General features: G+C 35.5%; 1 protein-coding gene across 7 annotated transcripts in view; it reads right to left on the bottom strand.

The window, feature by feature from the left end:
• The window catches only part of FRY (FRY microtubule binding protein), a 183,113-nt gene that overhangs the window by 44,188 nt on the left and 115,973 nt on the right, over positions 1 to 22,952 (bottom strand). For all 7 annotated transcript variants that reach the window (XM_087721282.1, XM_087721276.1, XM_087721277.1 and 4 more), the window contains 16 exons: positions 22,302 to 22,491; positions 20,273 to 20,397; positions 19,303 to 19,360; positions 18,194 to 18,285; positions 17,612 to 17,784; positions 14,711 to 14,871; positions 13,838 to 13,948; positions 11,556 to 11,710; positions 10,774 to 10,873; positions 9,044 to 9,215; positions 7,860 to 8,116; positions 6,602 to 6,748; positions 5,289 to 5,457; positions 3,798 to 3,888; positions 2,450 to 2,532; positions 883 to 1,033 (listed from right to left, as the gene is read on the bottom strand). In XM_087721282.1, the coding sequence (XP_087577408.1) occupies positions 883 to 1,033; positions 2,450 to 2,532; positions 3,798 to 3,888; positions 5,289 to 5,457; positions 6,602 to 6,748; positions 7,860 to 8,116; positions 9,044 to 9,215; positions 10,774 to 10,873; positions 11,556 to 11,710; positions 13,838 to 13,948; positions 14,711 to 14,871; positions 17,612 to 17,784; positions 18,194 to 18,285; positions 19,303 to 19,360; positions 20,273 to 20,397; positions 22,302 to 22,491 (2,235 nt within the window). The remainder of the gene's footprint in view (positions 1 to 882; positions 1,034 to 2,449; positions 2,533 to 3,797; positions 3,889 to 5,288; positions 5,458 to 6,601; positions 6,749 to 7,859; positions 8,117 to 9,043; positions 9,216 to 10,773; positions 10,874 to 11,555; positions 11,711 to 13,837; positions 13,949 to 14,710; positions 14,872 to 17,611; positions 17,785 to 18,193; positions 18,286 to 19,302; positions 19,361 to 20,272; positions 20,398 to 22,301; positions 22,492 to 22,952) is intronic.

Below are 22,952 nucleotides of genomic sequence, written 5' to 3'. Positions count from 1 at the left end.
GCAAAGTTAGCAGTCTTAAACTAAAAAAATAGAAAAAATAAAAAGAAGCGAACTTAAATAATATTTTCACCTGTATCATAAATATAATTTGTAGACAGAATAACCCTGTTATTGGAAGAGAAAAGCAAGCAGAATTTGGCTACTTTACTAAATATCTTCAATTGTTTTTAATTTTATTGCCCAAGCCAAGTGCCAATCTGGCCTGCTGGATGATATTTGTAAAGTAATAAAGGAATTAAATAGTGCTGAATTTCAAGGAATGGGTTTATAAAAAAATAATAATTCTAATTTTATAATTCTGAACAAACTACTTTAAAATGGATTCACAAGAGACATTAGAGATGTACGAAGAATTAATAGCTATGGTAAAAAATATGTGTGAATCATTACTAAAAGGAACAGGTTTTGTTTTGTTCTAATAGTGGTTAAACAATTTTCAAACAAAAGGTAGATCAAGACAACACAAGAAACATTAACTAAGGTGGAACAGATTTTGAAAGATTATTCTGTTTATGCTAAGATACAATGATTAGAGGTGTTCTGTTTAAATTGTATGAGTAAATAACTGAAATACACAGCCCTGCCCTATCCATAATTTCTAGTATATAAAAAATACCCCAAAGCATATTTACTTTGAAGGACTGAAACATTTGCTGACACCCACTCTATGGATTTCATGATGCCACTCACCATGGCTTTTATGGCTTGCAAGCAGAGGCCAAAATCATAGTACAGCCCCCAGATTAAAAAAAATATTGTCTACTTCCATAGTCCTACAGACTATGTCAGACTATGTCAGACAAACTCTAAAGACAGAATGAACTATTAGATGAACCAGTTAAAATATGTTAGGAATCTGAGGTTTCTTTATATTGTGCTTACCTATGGAGCGGTCCCCGTGGTGTAATTGTTTCTGGAAGGTAGTCAACAAGTGGTGCCCAGCACCCTCCATTAAATGGCATTGGCAAAGGTTGTGGCTGTTTCATTTCCACAATATTCAGAAGCCAACTTGTATATGGAGAAATAGGATCATCTGTGCAGAAACATTTATTACATTTCTACACTGTCCAACAGCCAACCCTTTTGGAGCAGTGTTCAAGTAAATTAAGATCAGAGAAACAATGCAGTACAAATATCAAATCTTATATAATAGCTAAAAGAAAGCAATATATGCCTTTGGGAGGCTATTAATTAATTTATTCATTCAATTTATATGTTGCCCATTTTGCCTGACCATAGGTGGCTTACAATAATTAAAAATAAATAAAGATATTAAAACAATAAGAAATAGTAACATTAATTAAGATTGACAAAAACTAAGGAGGAAAGAAGCAAGATGCACAAGAGTGGAGTGGGGTCTTGTCTTAATCTGTTAACCATCTCCAGACTGATGCCTCCCCATTGGGGATCTTTTCAGGGTTTTAAGCAGCATTTTAAATAAATCTAGATAAAAGCAGTGCAGTTAGAAGATATTGGCACAATGGCATTACTAATGCCATTGACAACATTGCTCTTACTAGACTACTATATTAAGCTAATACAAAATGTTCAAAATCATCAAGATAAAGCGAGCATGGAACAATCAGTTTTGGCTGATCAGTATCAGGACTAAATGTTTTGTCCAGCCACAGCCCCCAAACACATGTACTTTGGGTAGAGGCATTCTGAGATGAGGAAAGACAGACAAAGGAAAGGTCATTGGTAACAATTTGTGGCATGCCACCTGGAGGGCATTAGTAACTATGACAGCTTCTTCTCTTTCCTTGTTTTTCTACCTCTGTGCTGCCTTTTGCTCTTAATGATGGGATGTGCCTGCCAGTCACAGACTGGTACATAGGATACGCTGAGCCATAAGCTAGCCAAGAAATTATATTTCTCCATGCTGTTTGAATTGAGCCTTTGTGGTTAGTGTGCAGTGGGTGAACTAAGGGAAGGTAAGGAAAAGCCTGCCTCGTCCCCCAGAAGATCAGGGGGAGGAGGCAGGCCACCCACTTTAACATGGTGTGCTAGAATTCAAGGTAGGATGAGACTAAAGTACTGGAAGGTGTATAGGGCTAGAGCCGAGACATTTATTGCTCTGATAGCTGAACCATATGTTTGCTGTGCTATATGCTGCTGATTGCTTTCTGTTTGACAATTTAATAGATAGGGAGTCTGATATTTCCATCATTACAGTCAATGCACACTGTGAATACTCGATGCATTTTTTATACACAGGTATTTAGATAAGACAAATACTAATCAGATGCTAATCTTCAAGTTTAACTGAAATTTGAGTGTTAAAAACACTTAAATTCAACCAACTGAAAGATTTAAATGAGATTGAAACAGATATTTAATACTTTTTATTGAAATACTCTGTCAAATACTCTGTACAAATCATGTCTACCTAATATTAGCAAATAACAACATTCACAAAAATTAATATTAATCAAATATCAAGACATACTTTTATCATCGTCGTAAGATCCTCCGGAGCTATTGCTGTATCTTGATTCTAATCGGTTATGTGCTCTGATCACATTACTAAACCTTGCAAATTGGAAGAAAACCACACAAAACCTATTTAAAATCTTAATACATGCTCAATTCATAATAGCATTATATATCCTGGTGGATGGATAAAAATGTATCCATTCTTATTTTAAATTCATCTCTCAATTTTTTCACCTCTAACATCCACTAGGCCCTCTACTCATATTAGTTTAGATTCTTTTCCAAACAAAAAGTTAGGTAAAAAAAATTGGCAGCATTTTTATCTAAAAGTCCTTTCTCCATAATCAGTCTAAAAAGTTTAATCGTTTCCAATAGGATATAACTTCCCTGAGCCTGAAAATTTCTGAATTTCAAAAATGAAAAAAGCTTAGTTTATTAGCAGAAAGCAGAACTTCACAAAACAGGGAATAGATATTAAAAATATAAGCCTTTCTATAAGCAATGTCTAGATACAACTGAGACATTTACAGGTAAACATTTTTTAAAATGTTAAAACTTATTTTATAGAATTGTAAGATCCAGATGGTAGAAGTAGCTTTATTAGGGAAATTTGTATCTTAAAATAATAACAACAGAAGTCTAGGTTTGTTCTTTTCCTCCCATGAATGCTTCCATGCCCTCTTTCTACCATAATAAATATTGATAAAAACTTGATAATAAGTCCCTGATGGATGTTAGTGCTGCCTGCACATTACTTGTGGCAATCTCTCAACCAACCACTGGATATTAATGCTACCTACAGACTATTTGCTATTTGTTTTGATCACCATAAACTAGGGCCACACTAGTGTCTGCCTCACTAGTGGCTTCTCCATTGAGATCTTGAAGGATCTGTGTGGACTGGTAAAAGTTGCATAGCCTTGTATTAGAGAAGAGCTATCTTTTCCTTCAACAGGTAAATGATCTGAAGAAGTCTAGCTACTGGGACAAAGATAGAGAGACTTCAATCAGACATTCAGTGAGATTGGCTGAAACCTCATAATGAGAAGTAGGTACAAATAAATGTTCACTATATAGACAATCAACCTGAACATTAGAAAATATACTTTACCCTTATCCAAAGCCCATCCACAGTTTTAATCATGAAAATATTACTCAAAACAGTTCCAAACTGTAAATATATGAAAATCAAGTTTATGTGTATTCCAAGTTCTAGTCTTTAATTGTTAATCTCAGAAACCACAGATCATTAGATTGGTTAATGTGGTTAATGAGGATTACCGGTAGTCAAATTGGAGAACTACTAAGCATTTTCTAGTCCAGAAAAAAAGGAGAAAAAGTCTGAGATGTTTATTACAGACCTCTCATCTGTCTCTTTTAGAATTCTATTGTCTTCAATGTCTGGAAAACTATCTTGGCCAGCTACAACAGTGTTACTACTTGATGTAGTTCCTATATATGTAAAATCAAAAGTATTACAGTATTATTGAAAATAATCATTTTCAAACCACATAAATACATAAAATACATCCAACACAATGCATAACTCAACGATCAGCAAACCCACACCATATTTGTTGGCTTATATAACATGTTAAGTCATGTTACAAATTAATATCTGTTTAAATAAAAAAAAACATTTTGCTGTTAATATCTTTCCATCTCTCTCACATATGCAACTATTTGCAAATTATAAACTGATGGAATAGAACATCAGATCAGAGAAAGCCTCTTTTGACCCCTATCCTTAAATTACTTCCATATTTTCCCTATAATAGATTCCTTTTGATGATGGTGGTGGTGATGATTCTATCATTTTATGCATATATGATTAAAACTTTACATATTTCAGGCTCAATGTATATGAATAGCGATACATATATAATGAATATTATATCTGGTTATATTTTAACTTCAACACTAATTGTGCAATACAGATCAAACATCTGTACTGCCCAAACTTTCCAGAATCTTGTAACAGGACATAAAAGGTTAGCATAATGGCAAACTACATTGTGAATAAACTGAAAGGCAAAAATTGAATCAACCAATAACCTCAGGGGAAATCCTACAGGTAATTAAATAGTTAAAGTCAGGGAAGGCACTAGGCACAGATGGCTTGACAGCGGCTTACTATAAAAAACTTACAGTTGGAAATGGTAGAACCTCTTAGAGAATTATTTAATAAGATTCAAATGGAAGGTAAGGTACCCCCTTCATGGAAGACAGCCTTTATATCCTTGATACCCAAAGAAGATCAAGATACTACCCAACCAAAAAACTACAGACCTATTTCATTACTTAATGTAGACTACAAATTTTTTACTAAAATATTAGCAAATAGGTTAATGCTGGTTAACCAACAATTGATACACGCTGATCAAACAGGTGAATAAACTGAAAGCATTTGTCTGTTGTTACAATAGGGCTAGCTCATGAATGTAACTATCCTAATAAAGCCTATAGCATGTCTTCAGTTAATAAAAACTTGCCATTTATTCTTAGAAACACTAAATCTGACAGCAAATAAAAATAAATCTAAAGATTCATTCTTTGTTCTGTAGATATTAAATGTTGATTCAAACTTATTTAGAGTAGGCCCCCTGTGATCAAGAATATTTAACTTAGTCGTGGTTACTTGATTTCAAAGAATGTACTCTAATCTACTTTAACTGTGAGGACTAGACCTACATATTTATATCTTGATGAAATATTTCATCATTTCTGAGAAGCACCAAGCAAGCTATAAGAGAGACAGTCAAATGTAACACACACAACTCTGTTCTGAAAGGTCCATAATTCCTTCCAATGTAGTATCTCTTCCAATAAAAGTAGAAAGATTTAATTCTTACCAGAAACAACAACTGAAGCTTTGTTGCTGGCAGTAAAACGATAAAATGGTGGATTGTCACAATGCTGAACTATGGGATTCACGGGATCTGTTTGCTGGAGCTCAAATAAAAGTTCTTCCATTGTTTGAATAGTATTGTTCCGACACAAATAGATGGCAACTTTTTTGATCTGAAGAAAAAGTAGTATTTAACAGCTTTTATCTATAAAATGGTAACGTGAAAATGTGCACAGTGGACATATAGATGATATTTTTGAATTATATAATAATAGTAATATAAAATGACCTTCTTCATATTACTGGCTGTCAGATGACAGAATAATCTGGAAAGCACCTGAATGAGGAAATACCGTTTTGCCCAGAAACTAATGGGCCTAACAGCTATTCAGGATTATTCCCAGAATATGAAAGCATACAGAAACTGATTACAGAAAGATTCTGTAATAGAGAAATAAAGAAATCACAACTACATTGTAAAATAATATTGTCATGCCATTGAACAAGTTCTCATTACATAAGGTAGAAATGGGGATTAATTTTTGTGGTCTGCAAAGGGTTATAATTTTGTTTTGAAGTTGATCTGCAAGGACTTCAGAGTACATGTTGATTTTAATTAATAGGATAGGGGATATTTTTTATTAATTTTGGAGTGATTTAGAGTTAATATTCTCAAAAAACATTAAAATTAAACAAAGGCATGGTTTCCTTCAGCTTAACAGGGAGTTGTGTGCATACAAATGTAATAAATAAGTAAATAAATACAATTAGAATTTAATTCTTGATGAGTTTATGGGCACGTCCATATTATATATTTGACTATAATATAAAACTGTTTCTTGTTAAACTCTTCCAGATATGTCTTTCCCAGGCTGATCCTACAGCTCTGTGTTTCCTAAAGGTCTTCCATCCAAATGGCAACAAGATTCCACCATACTTAGCTTGAGATCAATCAGATACAACTAGTAGGTGCTATCCATAAGTTCAGCACAGTTAAGTTTACCAGAACTTTTAAAAACTGTTTTACAGCTTTTTTGTCTTTGTTTTAACTGTAGTATCATCAAAAATTGATCATTTGTAATCAAGTGTTGACAATGCAGTTTCTGAGACACTACCCTTGTTAAACTTTGGGTTCCACATTTCACATGAAAATAAAGAGATATCCTTTATAAAGTCTATTGAATATTTGGTATCTTTTCTCCTACATTCGGGAAAATTATTAGAACAAATTCATAAAACTGTTCCTGATACATTATTTTGAATAGATATTGTTTTGTCCCATAAGAATAATACAACTTTTTTAAAAAAATCACTTACGTATGGTAAAAGAATTGTATCACTGCTGACTCCACATAAGCTTATCAGAAACTGCAAAGTTATTCTCAGGTTGTTGCTCCATTTTTCATTATTAGCTAAAGCATTCCAGACATTCTCCATTTCTGGTCCAGGAACTTCATCTCCATACTAAACAGAAATATGAAAAATGAATGTGATCGGAATACAATGAGTGATTGCTAAAATAAGTGAAATATAAGACAAACTGAAAAGTAATCAATGGACTAAGGAGACATAGGAGAAATATCTTTTTTGTGCACAGAATCCATTTGAGTAATAAAGGTCAAGCTACATTAAATCCTTGCTGGTATAAAATTGGAGAAAAGTACTGACAAATACGTACTGACTGATATTTAATAATCAGACCTTTCCAATATATCATTATGTAGCATTGTGCATATAGAAAAGAGGAATAATTATTTATGCAACTTTCAATCATAGTCTATGTCACTATATTTCATATTTTATAGACTATTATAAAATATGAAATGTAGTGGCGTAGTATTAGACCAGGATTGAAAATTGCCCGGGTATTTATAGATGTCAAAGCATTTGTCTGACAGGGAGTCATTGAGAGGGGCCTTTCTTTCCCCTACTGTCATGCCCATCAACCTGCCTTCTCCCTTCCCCCTCCTATTCACTCCTCTTTCCCACCCTGTCTACGATCCTGGCACTTTGCCCCAAATCCATCAAGCGCTTCCCCATTGGTCCACTGCAGGCCAAATGTCATGGCTGGCTTTCCAGAGGAAGCTGTGAAGGAACTGACATCACAAACAATTGCCACTCTAGGATGCCGCACTCGCTCTCCTTAACGGCCCAGGTTCTCCCTTCCCCCCTCCCATGACATCACAATTGACGCTCTAGGCCGCCGCACTCACTCTTCTTAATAGCCCAGGCATTCCAGAGTTATGCTGGAACACATACACAGATACACACACCCAAGGGTATCTTACCCCCTCCCCTCAGTATTTGTTTCCAGCGGGTAAGTCATCTGTGTACCAAGTTTGGTTGAAATTGTTTGTGGCGCTCCAGAATTATGCTGGAACATACCTACCTACCTACCTACCTACCTACCTACCTACCTACGTACAGCCTTTTTAATATAGATAAGAGAGAGAGAGAGAGAGAGAGAGAGAGAGAGAGAGAGAGAGAGAGAGAGAATAGGAGGAAGAAAAAGAAGAAGAAGAAGAAGAAGAAGAAGAAGAAGAAGACGACTACCATTTAGTATTTTCTTGCTTACCTTAGCTGTCATATACATCAGATTATTAAGCACCAATGATGTGGCTTCTGGTGAGCCCCAGCCATTTCCCTTTAAGCCACATGAAACAGTTACTTCTCCATCCTTATCCTTTATTTCATCTTCAGGGGTAGTAGGACTTGAACCTGGGAGAAGAAGTCTGCTGTCCACTAGCTCAATGTTATGAAGCCAGGGTAGCAAGTAGGTGAGCATGATCTGGCGCCCATTTGGGTGAGTTGTTGGAAATCGTTGACTTACTTCTAAAATTGAAAAAAACAAACACTCCTAGGACCGTAGCTTTAGGGGAAAGACAATGAAGCATTTAGTTCCAACAATAAATTCTGTCAAATATATTTCTTCTGATAAAATGTCAAAAGGTGAGTTCAACGTTTTTTATTATAAAGACAGAAGTAGCACATATTTTATTTCCAGCAACCAACAGAGAAGCAGAGTCTTTGTAGAACAGCGATTAGATGTTGGACTAGGAGCAGGAAGATCAAGATTACGGATCTACTCACTCAAAGGCTCACTGGGAGAGTTTGGGCCAGTCTCTCAACTGAATCAAATTTACTGCTTATTTACTTTTCCTTATTCAGCCCATTATTAAACTTTGATTATATTCCAAGCACAATTTTCACAAATAAATAGTATCTAAAGATAAATGCATTAAGAAGAACATATGAGCTTTTAAACAGTTACTCAAAAGTTTCAAATATGTAGGGTAACTACAATGAGATAAAGTAAGTTAATAAAAATTCTTCTTGTTATTCAAGTAGTATAAGAAAATTGGAATCATATCTTTAGATCAGGTGTGTCCAACCTATGGTCCATGGGCTGCATGTGGCCCCTGACAGCTAGTAATGCAGCCCCATAAGATCATAAACCTGTAACATTATGTGATTTATATATGTTAACTATATTACAGATTTTATATGTGGCCCAAGACAATTCCTCTCAATGAGGCCCAGGCAAGCCAAAAGGTTGGAAACCCATGCTTTCGATGCTGATGTATTGTAGTTCTACTGCTTTTGCCATATATAAACGGGGGGGGGGGGGAACCCCTAAAGATGCAGAACCATGTCCTATAGTTATAATAGTTTACATATATGATATGTGTGCAGATCCACAAGGGGTTAATAGATCATCTTTCCACTACTAAAGCTAAAGATATAAATAGAAAATTGTACCTGAAAACAATGGAAGTGTCAGCTCAGGGTACATTCTTGCCAGTTCGTAGGACAGATGAGCTAATGAGACACTGTAAAGTGGTGGCAAAGGACCATGAGTCCCATAAAGAATGCTGCCAGGTCTTCGCTCAGCTATTTTCTTGGAATAAATAAAAAGTTTTGTTTCCAAAATCTGTCAGAAGAGTAAAAAGAAACAGAAATGATATAGATGATAAATGAATGATAGAGTATTCTTGAAAATAAATTTTAATGGATTATTCAGATTAGCAGTCTCTATCTATGCCCGGGATGGCGAACCTATGGTACGTGTGCCACAGGTGGCAAGCGGACTCATTTGTCAGGGCATGCGAGGCATGGCCCTGTCAGCTGGCCAGCGCATGCCTTTAGCCTTTTTTTGAGGCCATTTTTCACCCTCCCCAGACTCCAGAGACTTTATAGGAGCCAAGAGAGCGCAAAAACAGCCCCCCCCAGAGGCCCTCCGGAGGCTTCAAGAGCTTCCCTAAAGCCTCCAAAGTGCAAAAAACCGGCCCTACGGGCAAACCACAAATTCAGGAATGGACTTCTGGTTTGCTCGTAGGGCTGGTTTAAGCCCTCCAGAGCCTTCAGGGACCTTCCGGAGGCTTCCCTAAAGGCTCCAGAGGACGAAAAATGAGCAAACCGGCCCATAGGGCTGGTTTAATGCTAAAGGCATGCACTGGCCAGCTGGCCAGGGAAGCCTCTGGAAGACCCTTGAAGGCTCCGGAGGGCTTAAACCAGCCCTACGAGCAAACCAGAAGTGACTTCCAGTTTTGCTCGTGGGGTCCTTTTTCATCCTCCGGAGCCTTCAGGGAAGCTCCTGAAGCCTCCCGAGGGCCTCCAGGGGGACTGGGGAGGCTGTTTTCACCCTCCCCAGGCTCCTCTAAAGCCTCTGGAGCCTGAGGAGGGTGAAAAAAACATGCAAAAAATGGGGGGGAGTGCCTGTCATGCACACATGCGCACTGGGGGGGTCACACATTGCATTATGGGTGTGGCACATCTGCGCACGACCCCCCCTGCACTCTCCCTGCTTTTGGACACGAGACAAAAACGTTTGCCATCACTGGTCTATGCTTTTGTATCTACTACCAAAGATAAAAAATTTCATATGTATTTGGGTTACCACAGATTTGGTCCTCCTTCCCTTTTCCTCCCATAAGGAACTCAACTCATCTTTAGCTGTTCCAGACCAAACAATTTTTGCCAGGGATTTAGTCTAGAAAATCTGATGGATAGATGATATGGTTGCTTCACAATCAGGGGAGGAACGGTCCCATTCTGGTTGACTGCATGGAGCTCTTGCAGGAACTAGACCCTCGCCTCTATGCCGGAAAGGGCTCTCTATGGCCACTTGGGCATAAATTGCAGGACCCACTGGTTATTTGACTTCTTCAGAAACATGTCTTTCTAATGCCTGATTGTACTTTTCAATAATGCTAGCTAGTCTAAAGCAGAATTCTTAGAAACACAAGTTTAGTGAAAGCACATTAGAAGTGAATTTAAAATAATACAGAGAATGTCTGGTGGCTGTTTTCCCATTGACTGATAACATTTGGGAAACAAAGCAAATTCAGGGAAATCCACCAGTAGTTGTCCTTTATTTGTTCTGCATTAAAACAACAAATAGGTAATGTCCTTCTGAATGTAAAGCAAACTGTATAATTGTTTACTCTTCCTTATAGTTTATAAAAAATTTTTAAAAAAATCATACATGCCTGCATGAGTTGCATGGAAATTTCATAAATCTCTCTGCTGGTGTCAGATGCTTTAAACAAGACTAGATTTAAAAGAGTCACAATGTCAAAAGGGTAGTTCCTGAAATAGCAAACAAAAGTGATTGTTTGAGGTTTTTAAGTTTAAATGAACATACTCAATTGTTTTCCACAAAATAATACACTCAAAGCAACAAACTCAATAACCTAACAGTTATAGAAAACAATGAACTATATCAAACATAATGAATTCTCTTTCTTTTTCCAAAAGACAACTATATAGCACTAGCACTTCAAAATGTATGCAGTCCTATCAAAACATGAACGTATATCGTATTTTTGCACTATAAGACACACCTGACCACCTGACCATAAGATGCACCTAGGTTTAGAGGAGGAAAATAAGAAAAAAATATTATATCAGGCAGAGCCTGAGAGGACCACAGATAGGTGTCCTCTCATCTGCCAGCTCTATCTATTAACTCCTGCAGGATGGAAAAGAAGAGATGGGCAATGACAAAGACAGAAGAGTCGGGGTTCAGCACGATAAAAGGACCCCACCACTGCGGTCCGGTTGCTATTCACCAAAGGACCAGCACTGACACACAGACATTTCCACCCACTTTTTTTGGGGGGGGGGGAGGTGCGTCTTATGGAGTGAAAAATACAGTAATTTAAGTCTATCCTTTTCAAAAGTTCTAGGGTAATTTATTTATTTTTAATTTTTACATGGCTGCTGATTCACTCGCAAGGACCACTTTTTCTGCTTTGCTTATTGTTGATACCTGCTTCCACACACAGTTGCAATGGCTTTGAAGCATCCTGAAGCAAGCTGATAGGATCCAGTATAACATCGATCTATAGCCCAGTTAAAGAGATTGATTTGGTCAGGATTCAATTCCAACAATAAGACAACAACTTCACAGCCAAGCTGATGAACCTGAAAATGCAGAGAATGCGTAAGGGGTTTTAAAACAACAGTAATAGTGTTTTATATCAACAACTGACAAAAACTCATTGAGATCAATATTCTGTTTTGTTTGTTTGTCAAACTTAGGGTGCTGATAAACATGACATTAAGAGGCAAGATTAGGTAATTCAGAGACAACACATGATGTCTCTTTGGCCATTTTGTAGCACCTCCATTATTTGTTTTTGAGATGTGAATGCTCACAATGTTAAGCATGTTCTTTTTTTAACATTGTTTTGCTAAAATGTTTCCTTTAATTCTTTGCAATTTTGTCATTATATTTGTTTAAACTGCTCCTTCTTACTTCCCACCTCCTCTGGTCTTATCTACTTGGCACTATCCCTATCCACCCCTTCAATACCATTCCTTTTTTTAAAGCAATCTTTGGAGAGCTATTTAGAGAAAAAATGAGGCAGTTACCAAAACATTAATGATCCCAGGAAAATAAGATGGAAATAAACTTATTTTACTTGCTTGTTTGTATATAATATTTGAATAGCTGCTCATTTTATGTAGCATAAACCTGGGTGGCTCACAAAAAAGATTTTTTAATAAAAGTCACTCTGCCTTGACTCTCTGGTATAAAAGGAAGGGAAGGGAAAACTCAGAGGCTTCAAGGTTTTATTACTCTATCCTGTATCAATAAATAGAACACCAGTATTTCTTCTGGAGTCTGTTTCTTGACCTGGCCTACCTCAACGGGCTAACTGTGATGAAAATAGTCTGGATTCCTAGGAAGGAAGAAGTACAGTACATTCCAGAGAAGTAAGTGACAACTCAGTTCAGATTATTTGTCTGAAAGAAAGAGGTTAAAGACAACTCCTCCTTAATGGGCCCTACAGTATATGCTTTATGAGGGTTTGGTTTGCTTTAGTTTGGCAAGATTCTGTCCACAGGTGAGGAATAATGAAGAAATCTGCTTCATTATTCACAATGTGTCTTTCTTGTTTTTGGAGCCTGTCACAAGCAAAAAACCCAAATGTTACCTATAATTACTGCTATACAATGGTCCTTACCTTCCTGGTATTCTTATATACATATATTTAATTTGGGATATTTTAAAACAATTTTGTATAATAGCCATTGCAAGAAAGGGATCTTCATTAATTCCAATATCCAAAATTGTAACGGATTGCATATTTGCTTCCCCTGAACTTTCTAATCTTTTTTTTTTAATTCACTGAACTAGTTGAATTTCCCTTTTGTGAAGTTTAAGGTAAAATATTTTTTCAGGCCAGAAATTATTGCCAGTCCTTGTGGTTCACAGTACACATTATATTAAGAAGTGGCAATTTCCTGTCAACATTTTGTTCATGCTCTAAAATATTTTATAAATCTATTGTGATTAGCGCCTCCCCCCCCCCCCCAATGCATCCATCCATTTACCTGCCCAACTATCTACTCACTTAGTCCCTATTACTTATTTGGAAAGACCATCTAGTTCTAGTCCCACCTTAGCCATGAATTCAAACTATACAAAATATTTTAAATGTAATACCATTTCCTAAGGTAATTTCCCTTGATGCAAATCTTTCTATTCAGATGTTCTTAAAAATAAAAATAATTGCTAAGTCAAAGCTCCCATGTGGCCTGACCTAATTTTAAAGTAATTGTTCAGATAATCATGTGGTTGTAAATCTAAACACATTCTTCAGAATAAGTGGATTTTTGCTGAAAACTAGCAAAAAACATCATACATCTCAGTCACATAATTGTGAGATTAATTTATTAAATTTGTTTGCCATCCATCTCGCTGTAAGGAATGCTGCAACGAGTCCTAAACATGAACTGTTTGCCAAGCACCTGAAATGTGACCATAGAGGGATGGGTGGGGGTGGGGGTGGTAACATTTTTTGATGGCCAGAAGTGCTTTAAGGGCTGTAAACCACAGTTTCTGATGCCAGCATAACTTTGATTGACCATTAAATGGCCACTCATAAGTCAAGGATAACCTATATTTCTTAAGACTACTGCCACAGTACAAACACTAAACAAATTCCATTTGAATCACAATGAATTCATCTTTAGAGTAGACCATGTGCAATAAAAATAAAATGTAATACATTTAAAAGTAAGAATCATTGCTGAGGTACTTACCCGTAAATCTTGGCAAGCTAGAATATTATCAAGCCATTTATAAAGATAGCCATCAGGGGAAAGGCCCACATTGTCAAACACAGGGCCACAGCACAGCACTGCTGACATGGCCTAATTAAAAAAGAGAGAGGATATGGTCCTGTTTACTGAAAGGTTATCAGTTTCAAATTCTAAACAAAAGGCAACAAGTCAAACAATGTAGTAATGAAGATTAATCATATAGACTCCATGTTGTCAGTCATGTCTGCAGAAAACATATTTCCAAATGCTGCAATGGCCCAATTATACTCTTCATTGCTTTTCTGCAAATGTATTGCAATGTCATTCCTCTTCTATTCCAAGGGTCCCTGAAATATCAGGTACTTCCTGGGCAAAGCATGTAGATATTATGTGTTCCCCAAATTGTGTTTTCTAAACCAGTTAGTATGCTTGCATGCTGCCAGAACTATAGTAAGGAAAGATGACTATATATGGATGATTGCATTACATTGGGTTAAATGTCTTGTGGCAGGAAGTTAATGTAATTCTTGAATGACTAGGTAGTTCTTGGTTTAATTTAATATTCCAGGTAACACTTTTTGGGTTTCTCTGCTCTTATTATCACTCTTCCTGAACCAATTTAATATGAATTAACACAGTCAATTTTGCATTTCCAAGTTAATCTTAATTGAAATATTTACAATATTTATGAATCATTTTTCAAATGAGACATTCAAGATTTAGAAAAAGAACAGACCACAAAGATGCACCAAATAATTTGTTACTTTGGATAAACTATTCCAAATTTAACTTGCCTTACCACTTTTCATTTCTAAATTTAAAATAATTTAATTTGATAAAAATTTATATGCAATGGAAGGAATCATGATGTACCTTTAAAGCACAATACTGGTATCTTGTAATCTGATGATTTCTATCACTATAACGATCCAGAGGTGTAAACATGATACTGAAAGGTCCAGCCCATTGACTAAACAGGATGAAGAGGTGGTGCCTCAAGCTTTGCTGAGGGAAAAGAAATCTCCTATGATGAACTGAGTGAATAAAAAAATAAAAAACATTATCAATAAAAGAATATTGTATTGATTATTTTATCAAAACTGAAACATAAATCTGATGCAAAAATGAATATCTAAGGAATTATTCCTAAAACACATTAATAATATTTGTCAAGTATATATTTATTGGAAAGGAAAGAGCCTTGAATTTAAGATTATCTCATGTAAAAAAAAGTAATTTATTCTTAGGTAAATAAATATACACAATACAAAGAATGTGATGTGGTAAGAGAGAGATTTGCTCAGAAACAAATATGGATTTCACAGACCCTCAATAAGTAAAACTACATGGCTATCCCTTTTGTACCAGATTGACACTAGCACAAATTAAATAAATAGTTAAGCAATTAAATTTGTTTTATGCATGTGGCAGTCACACCAATTCATTTATCATTTCAAGAAATCACAGTATGGCAAAATTTGAGAACCATTCATATAATGCATCTGAAGAGTTTTGAATCTCTAGAGTTTTGAAATTCTAAATATCAGGAGTGTCTGCATTTATATCACAAATACTCTTCAATTTTCAGATGCACACAAGGGTATAGATGGGACCAATGCACACTATATATTATGCATATAGATCCTTCATTCCAAACTGAAATGCTACATGGAGATGCCAAACAGAGTGAAAAGATGTATTCTGAGATGTTTACTGTTATCCAAATCCCTTAATGTTCAGTTTTACAATGGAGCTATGGATATTCTGTATGTTACGCTAAATTTAAAAAATCCAAGTGCTATTTTGATTTGTCTTGCTTGCTCCCATGCTCTCCTATTTTATATGTGTGTGAGTGTGTGTGTGTGTACGTACATACGTATATACATACATACATTTTTCTAATGAATGAAAACAGAAAATCCTTTGTTAGTACTAAGAAAATTCCATTCATTGAACATTTGGCAAAGCTGGATTTAATGCTTTTAAAGCAGAAGACTGATCTAATGGAAATTTTCATAGAAAACAGAAGTTTTCAGATGCCCCGATTAAGCTCCAAACCTGCAGGCTGATTTAAGAAATGAAATATACTCAACCTACAAAGAAATCTTTCAATAAACATAACCTTAAATAAATTAAGTTTCTGCTATAAGGGAAATTAATGATCACTCTACTTTATGGATGCTAGTTTTCTGCAGATGAAAGCTAATAGTTCCTTGGCTGTTCCTAACCACAACCATTAATGAGTTTCGACTACAAAAATACAATCAAAGGAACCTTGTATTTCAAATTTCCTATGCAAATTAGAAATCAATATTAATAGGTATCAAATGATAACCTGACTGATCCACAATACTAAAATTGTACGCATATGTATTAAACATATTTGACAATGTTTTTAAAAACCAAAAACTGTGAAGTAGACTTTCAAGTTCATTCACTGAAAAAAGACCAAGCTCAAAAGCAAATAATCTGACTCATGTAGCTTAGAGACTATATTAAATTTATAACAGTGGTCATATGTTCATCCTATGAGTACTAAATCCATAATCTTTATATTATATGTCCACAGTACTATTAGGATGAGAAATACAACAAGCAATTTGACAGATCAGGCATGTTTCATAAAATTGTATGTGGTCCACTTTTTCTTCATTAATTACTTGCTATATATTTCTTGCACTTTTTTCTTATCCATTTAATAGTAAGCATTATGACATTTTAAGATGTATGTGTTTAATATAGCACATGTTTTTATGAACTCCTGTCAACTCAGTTAGAAATTGAAACTTCAATATGGAAAATCCACATATTAAAGTCCCAATTTGACACTTCATTCACTGACAAGTCCATTCTGGTTAGTTTGTCCCAGCCCAATTAATTTCTAAGGTTATGTTTTGCATCTCTATGTGCATTCTGTTCAGTTCGCAGAGGAAAGATAGGATACAAAGAATAAATTTATATTAAATAATTAAAACATTTATCTCAAGTAGTTAACATAATATAGGGAATGGGCTGTCACTAGAAATCAAATAGAAATGAAATGAACAAAATATTGACAGTGATAATTACACAATGACTAACTCACAAACTATACTGTTGATAAATAAGGTAACATTTACATCATTTGTGGAATTTGTGACATAAACAATTTGAAAACTATTACTTTTACCATAATTTCCTTACATGATTACAACTCTAGAAATTGTACAATTAAAATTATATAAATTATACTTCTATTTAGTGTCTTGTTTCTTCTCTCCCCACTAACTACAAGTAGTCCTCAAACTTAAAAAAGTTCATTTAGTGACCAATCAAACTTAAAATGGCACTGAAAAACCTGACTTATGACAGTTTTCGAATTACAATCATTGCAGCATCCCCATGGTCACATGATCAAAATTCAGACACTTGGCCACTGACTTGTATTAATGACGGCTGCATTATCCTGGGTTCATGTGATCACCTTTTGTTACCTTCTGATAAGCAAAGTCAACAGGGAAGCCATATGCACTTAGCAACTCTGTTACTAACTTAACAAGTACATGATTCACTTAACAAGTATAGCCAGAAAGGTTGTAACATGGGGCAAAACTTTCTTAACTGTCTCACTTAATAACAGAAAGTTTAGACTCAATTGTGGTCATAAGTCAATGACTACCTGCATATGCAACATTTACTTCTTCTTTACCCAGCAGTCCTTATCACGCTTTTGTCAATCACCTCTTTTTTCATCTTAATGATTCTGTACTTGATATAATTATTGCATTATCATACCTGGCACACATTGAATCAAGTTAGCAAGCATTGCACTAAAATGGGCTCTCATGTCCTTGAGAATCTCAACTTCTTTATCATTTTCAGCTTCCAACAACATGCGAGTTAGGTCAACATATTCTAAGAACAAGGCTCCCAGTGCTAGGGTATCTCGTTCCAAGGCACCATTTGTACTGTAACAAAGGAAAACATTAAGGAATCATCCAGACTCGCAGGGGTCACCAACCTTTCAGACTTCAGGGACCATTAAATTCATAATTTTAAATCCTGCAGACCACTAATATGATTTTTTTTAAAGATAAATAGATTCTCATGCAATATAAAAATGCAAATAAATTTTTCGCATGGACTACCAGTGGTCTGCAGACCACCAGTTGGTGACTGCTGATCCAGCAGAAACCACAAGTGTGCATGACAGACTAGGATTTACAGGATAACTGTCAAAACTGTTATCAAGAATTAAAAGGAAACTATATAGCAACTACATTGGAAAAAGCTATTTTAACAAGAAATGACTGTGATCAGACAAGTAATTGGCATCATCACAGGGTTTTCTTCTATTTGAAAAGCAGTATATCCTACCTATCACTTATCACACCAGCATCAGCAAGTAATTCAAAAATTCGCAACAGCTGTAATCGTAAGAGATCTCTGCGCTCACGACGTTTCTTATTCTGTATTGCAGAAAAATAGGGCAATATTAGTTACATCTACTCTCTCCATGTTGGTCTTAAAAATAAAACCTAGCTGAGTAGTTCAGAATCTGTTTTAAAGCTATCCAGCAATTTTCAAATGGTCTGAACTTTCTAACACTGAAGATGGTTCTCCAGAGAACTGGCAGTGGCACACCAATTGCGGGGGAGGGGGCTTCTATAAAAACCATCTTGCTGGCTACTAAGCAAATCTGTATAGATTTACACAAGAGGAAATAAAGCATCAGTTATGGTCCAGCAGAGAAAGCAATAATGCAGAAACTGTTAATGACCTAAGTGGTTGCTTCCAGGAGGCTACTGATGCCTTTCAATGGGCTGTGATAGGCCTTTGAGCTGTTTTTAGATGCCAGCATGTGAACTATTGCCAACAGCTAAGCCATTCAAAAGGCCCAGTCAATGTTTTCTCAGGTATTCTGTAGCAGCAGCTGCTCACTGTGGTTAATTCTACTCACTGTATCTGTCAAGGTTGCCTGCTTTTTCAGTATCCTTCTTTTGCCTTTCTCTTTCTGACTTCTATGTTGCCACACATAGTGCTATAGCTAAACTCTATAAATAGTTGGGTTGTACAGTTTTAAGGAAGAGGGATAAAGGGACAGGAAGAGAGAAATGTGGGCATTCCAACCACTGCATGTCTTCACACTAATTTCTGTTGTCAAATAATTGAAAATCAGAAATCCCTAAGAGACAACAGATCTCCCAACAGTGTCTGATCACTACCAAATTTCAAATCAGTAACATTTTTCATAGATAATTCTTTTTTCTTTGTAGCAACTTTCATTGTGACAAATTAAATGCTTTATGTTGCAATTATTCTGTTTGTTGTTGATTACTACCCACACAATTTTCAGATATATCTTACAAAGGAAAGTTTATTAAAAAAATCAATTTATTTAATATTTTTGTCCAAAATAATTTATTAATTAATTTCAATCCTATTTATCATCTGTTAAATATTTACAGCTTAACTTTATTACCAACCTCTGGTCTTCTCTCCAATGCTTCTTTCATTAGAGGGTGAAGTTCCTCCACTAATTCTCTAAAGTAAAAAGAAAATATTTTTCAAATAAAGTTCTTTAGTAGATTGCAGTTGTAATATCTATGAGAGTATATACCCTTTCTCCAAATGCATGTTTATTTTTTGGGTGTATTGTGAAGATACGTGGATTCTTGAATATTTCCACAAAAACATATCAATAACCTTGTGATGGTGTATATATATTGAAGGCACATCAAAATGATTAAGTTCTTAAAAACAAGAATACTCTGCTTTAGATGGAGAGTGGAGTTTCTAACAGATCTCCTACAAGAGCAACTATAAGTGGTGAAACTTGAAACTTATCCTAACAGATGAGGCCAACAAACTCCAGTTAAACAATAATTGAGGAATCTGAGCCTGTAGCCTAGGCTTCTTTTTTAATAGTAAATGTATTAAAGTTTATAGTTGCAACCAAGGTAAAGAATAATAGAAACGAAAAAGGAAAAAGTGCAGAAAATAAATAAATAAAAATAATAGAAATATTAATTAGAATTTTTTTTACAACTCTGTAGTCCCTTAATTCAGGGTAGAGTTGGGGCAACTGAGTAGAGCTGAGCATTTACTGGTTGGATGCCCTTCCTGATGCCTACGTGAAGTTCGCAGCAGATATTTTTTCTTTGCGCCCTCAGAGATAAATATCTGCCACTATATAGGATTGAACTCTCAACTATAAATATTAATTATAATTACCATGCAATATAACAATTTTACTTTTTAGTCTTCTGCATATTATAGATTATTTACTAAATAATCTATTTGCATTATGCATTAATGTTTCAAAATTTATTATCAAGATGGTTACACTGTTTAAAGCTGTCTTCTATTTAATTCAGTGTTCCAATAATAGTACATTTTATTACATTTAATACTAAAGCAAATTTGGACTATGAATAACTCATGCCATACAAATACCTGAAAACAAGAGCATTCGTTCTTCCAAAGCCTAGTACAAGTGATTCAGTGATTTCTATGCTTTCAAGTCTCATCAAAGGCACTAGCTGTTTTAATAACACACCAACAGATGGAGTTCCAATAGCCTAAAATAAAGTGAAAATAAGTTTAATGGGTATGGTCATTAAAAATATTTAAAATTATGACTAGCAAAGTATGCATAGTTATAATTGTTGCTAATGAATCTTTAAAAGGCACATTTTGCAAGGCAGGATTATGTTCAAAATAGCCAATAAAATAAAATAATATACTGTAAGTGGCACATTTATTAAAGCAATGTTTAAAAATAGTTCAGTAGCAGAACTGTAACATGTACTTTTCTCTTTAACATATACAGTCTGATTTACTCCTGTTTAATATCACTGTTATCTTTGCAAGAATGAGATTGGAAAGACATTTCTGAATGGTATGTGGAGCTTGGTAATATAGTTTTGGAATAGAGTCATTCTCAGTTGAAAAGGAGATTTTGGTAATTTATCTCACGCCTGATCTATAGAGTTTGGATATTTACCCTGAAGACAGAGGATTCAATTTTATTTTCTTCGAGACTACTGAGTGCTTTTGCTTTAATCTCTTAATTATAACTGTTTAAAAATCCCCAATACAGAAAATACATTTCTGAGCCCCTTCTACACCCTGCCATTCTTTATTATCTGCTGAAGAAGGGGAGAATAAACATTGTGTAAATTGGTGGCAAAACAAGAACATCTAACAGAAAGGCTGCACAGTTGGGGACATTTAAAGTTCTTTACCCGAACAATAAGACATTCCAAAACACCATTCATTATTTCAGAAATGATTATCAAGAGATTTATCTCTTTCATGATCTTTCACTTGACCTCAAATGCTAACTCCGAAAAGAAAGCAGGCCTTTTACCCAAAGGTCAAGCATCTGAGGCTGGTGCATTTCAGAGACAAAAAAGTAATTGGCGGAAAAAGATAATCCTAAAAGCAAATGGAATGATATTTTCATACTTGTCTCCTGCCAACAGAATGGCTTACAAAGCAAATTAATAGTCAAAGAGGGAAAGACTAGCCCATTCATTCATTGTTTGTTTTCATACTTTTATATCTTGCCCCACTCCTGAGCTAACAATGGACTAAAACATAGAGTACCAAAACTAACTAGATAAAAACAATACACTGGCTAGGGAAATAACGATGAACTGAGCAAAACATTTGAAGGTGCTTGAAAAAGATAGTATTAACAGTGCCTTACTGCTGGTGGACAATTGTGAGACTGCAGAAGATAGTTTAACTTTTCTGGAGGAGTCCATTCAGATCTGTTACACTCTTTCTTCCCACAGCATAGCACTACCCAAACATTTTAGTGCAGAAACAATAGAAATAAACACAATTACATATCTGTAATTGTCTTCTTCAATTCCTTTTTTTCCAAAATTATATCCTAACAACTGATTAGTAATTACAAGTTTGCTTGGTGCATATACTGCAGCACCTCCAGGGGTGGGCTGCTACAGATTCGTCCAGGTTCAGGAGAAGCCGTAGCTAATGTTATGGCTGGTTTGGAAAACTTCCAAATCCCACCCATGGCTGGCCCTGCTCACACCTCCCCTCCCCTGAGTCTCCATGTGGCCCATTTTAGATGCAAGTAAGTGCAGGGGCTAGGTGGAGGCTCAGGGAGGGGGGAAAACGGGACTCTCAGAAGGCCTCCAGAGCCCAGGGGAGGCAGTTTTTGCCCTCCCAGAGGCTCAAGGAAAGCCTCCGGCGACTGCGGAAGGTGAAAATGGCCCCTACGCCAAGGTGCAGGAGACTGACTAGGCCACACCCACCATGGCCACGCCCACCCAGCAACTGGGCAGAGAACCCATTGCTGAAATTTTTGAAGCCCACTCCTGACACCACTTTAAAATCTGCAGGAAACAGCATATTATATGTACGAACAGTTTGAGGACATTGTGCAAAACTGTATAATAACTATAAACATTTTAGTCACATTATAAATTATTTTACTGAAATATGTAATTACCTTATTATCATAACTAATGGTACCATCCGGCGTAGTAGCCATGATCTCTGGTGTAGAAACACGCAGATGTCCAGGACTCATAATGCTGGGTTTAGCTACTCCAAAGCAGAGAATCAGATAGTTTCTCCACAAAGTTACATAATGATCCCCAGTGCTGGGTGTACTTGTTTTCTTTGCATTCACAGGACTACTAGAAATATGGTTTAAAATAAACATTTTTCAAATTCAAATATTAAATATAATTTTGTTCTATATTTTTTACAATACCAATAACATGAAGAAAAAGAGAAGGAAATTAACACTTTATAACTCATCCAGTTATAAAATAAAATTCATTTAAGAGATTGAATCAATAGCAAACGAGATATTTCATTCTGAAATCTTAGAGAGTAACAGCAGGTTAATAGTAAACAAGATAAACCTATCGTCTAACTTAGTAACTAGCCTCATATCATTGAGCCACACTTTACTGAATGAGTCATATCACACTAAGCATAACACAAAAGAAATAACTTGGCTTAGCATTTTATATAGACCTGATCTATAAAGAATATTTTCCAATATATCTAATAGTGGGTACAGCAACAGAACATTCTTCAATTTGGTTTTTTAAATTGTTAATTTTAAATTTGTTACTCGATCTATGACATG

This window comes from Thamnophis sirtalis, unplaced genomic scaffold (genome assembly GCF_051295495.1).
Source record: "Thamnophis sirtalis isolate CommonGarterSnake01/CBP01778 unplaced genomic scaffold, rThaSir2_p1.2 scaffold_8, whole genome shotgun sequence".
In the NCBI taxonomy this organism is placed as follows: Eukaryota; Metazoa; Chordata; class Lepidosauria; order Squamata; family Natricidae; genus Thamnophis; species Thamnophis sirtalis.
Note: the sequence above shows the minus strand (reverse complement) of the source record. Positions and strands in the feature narration are given on the sequence as shown.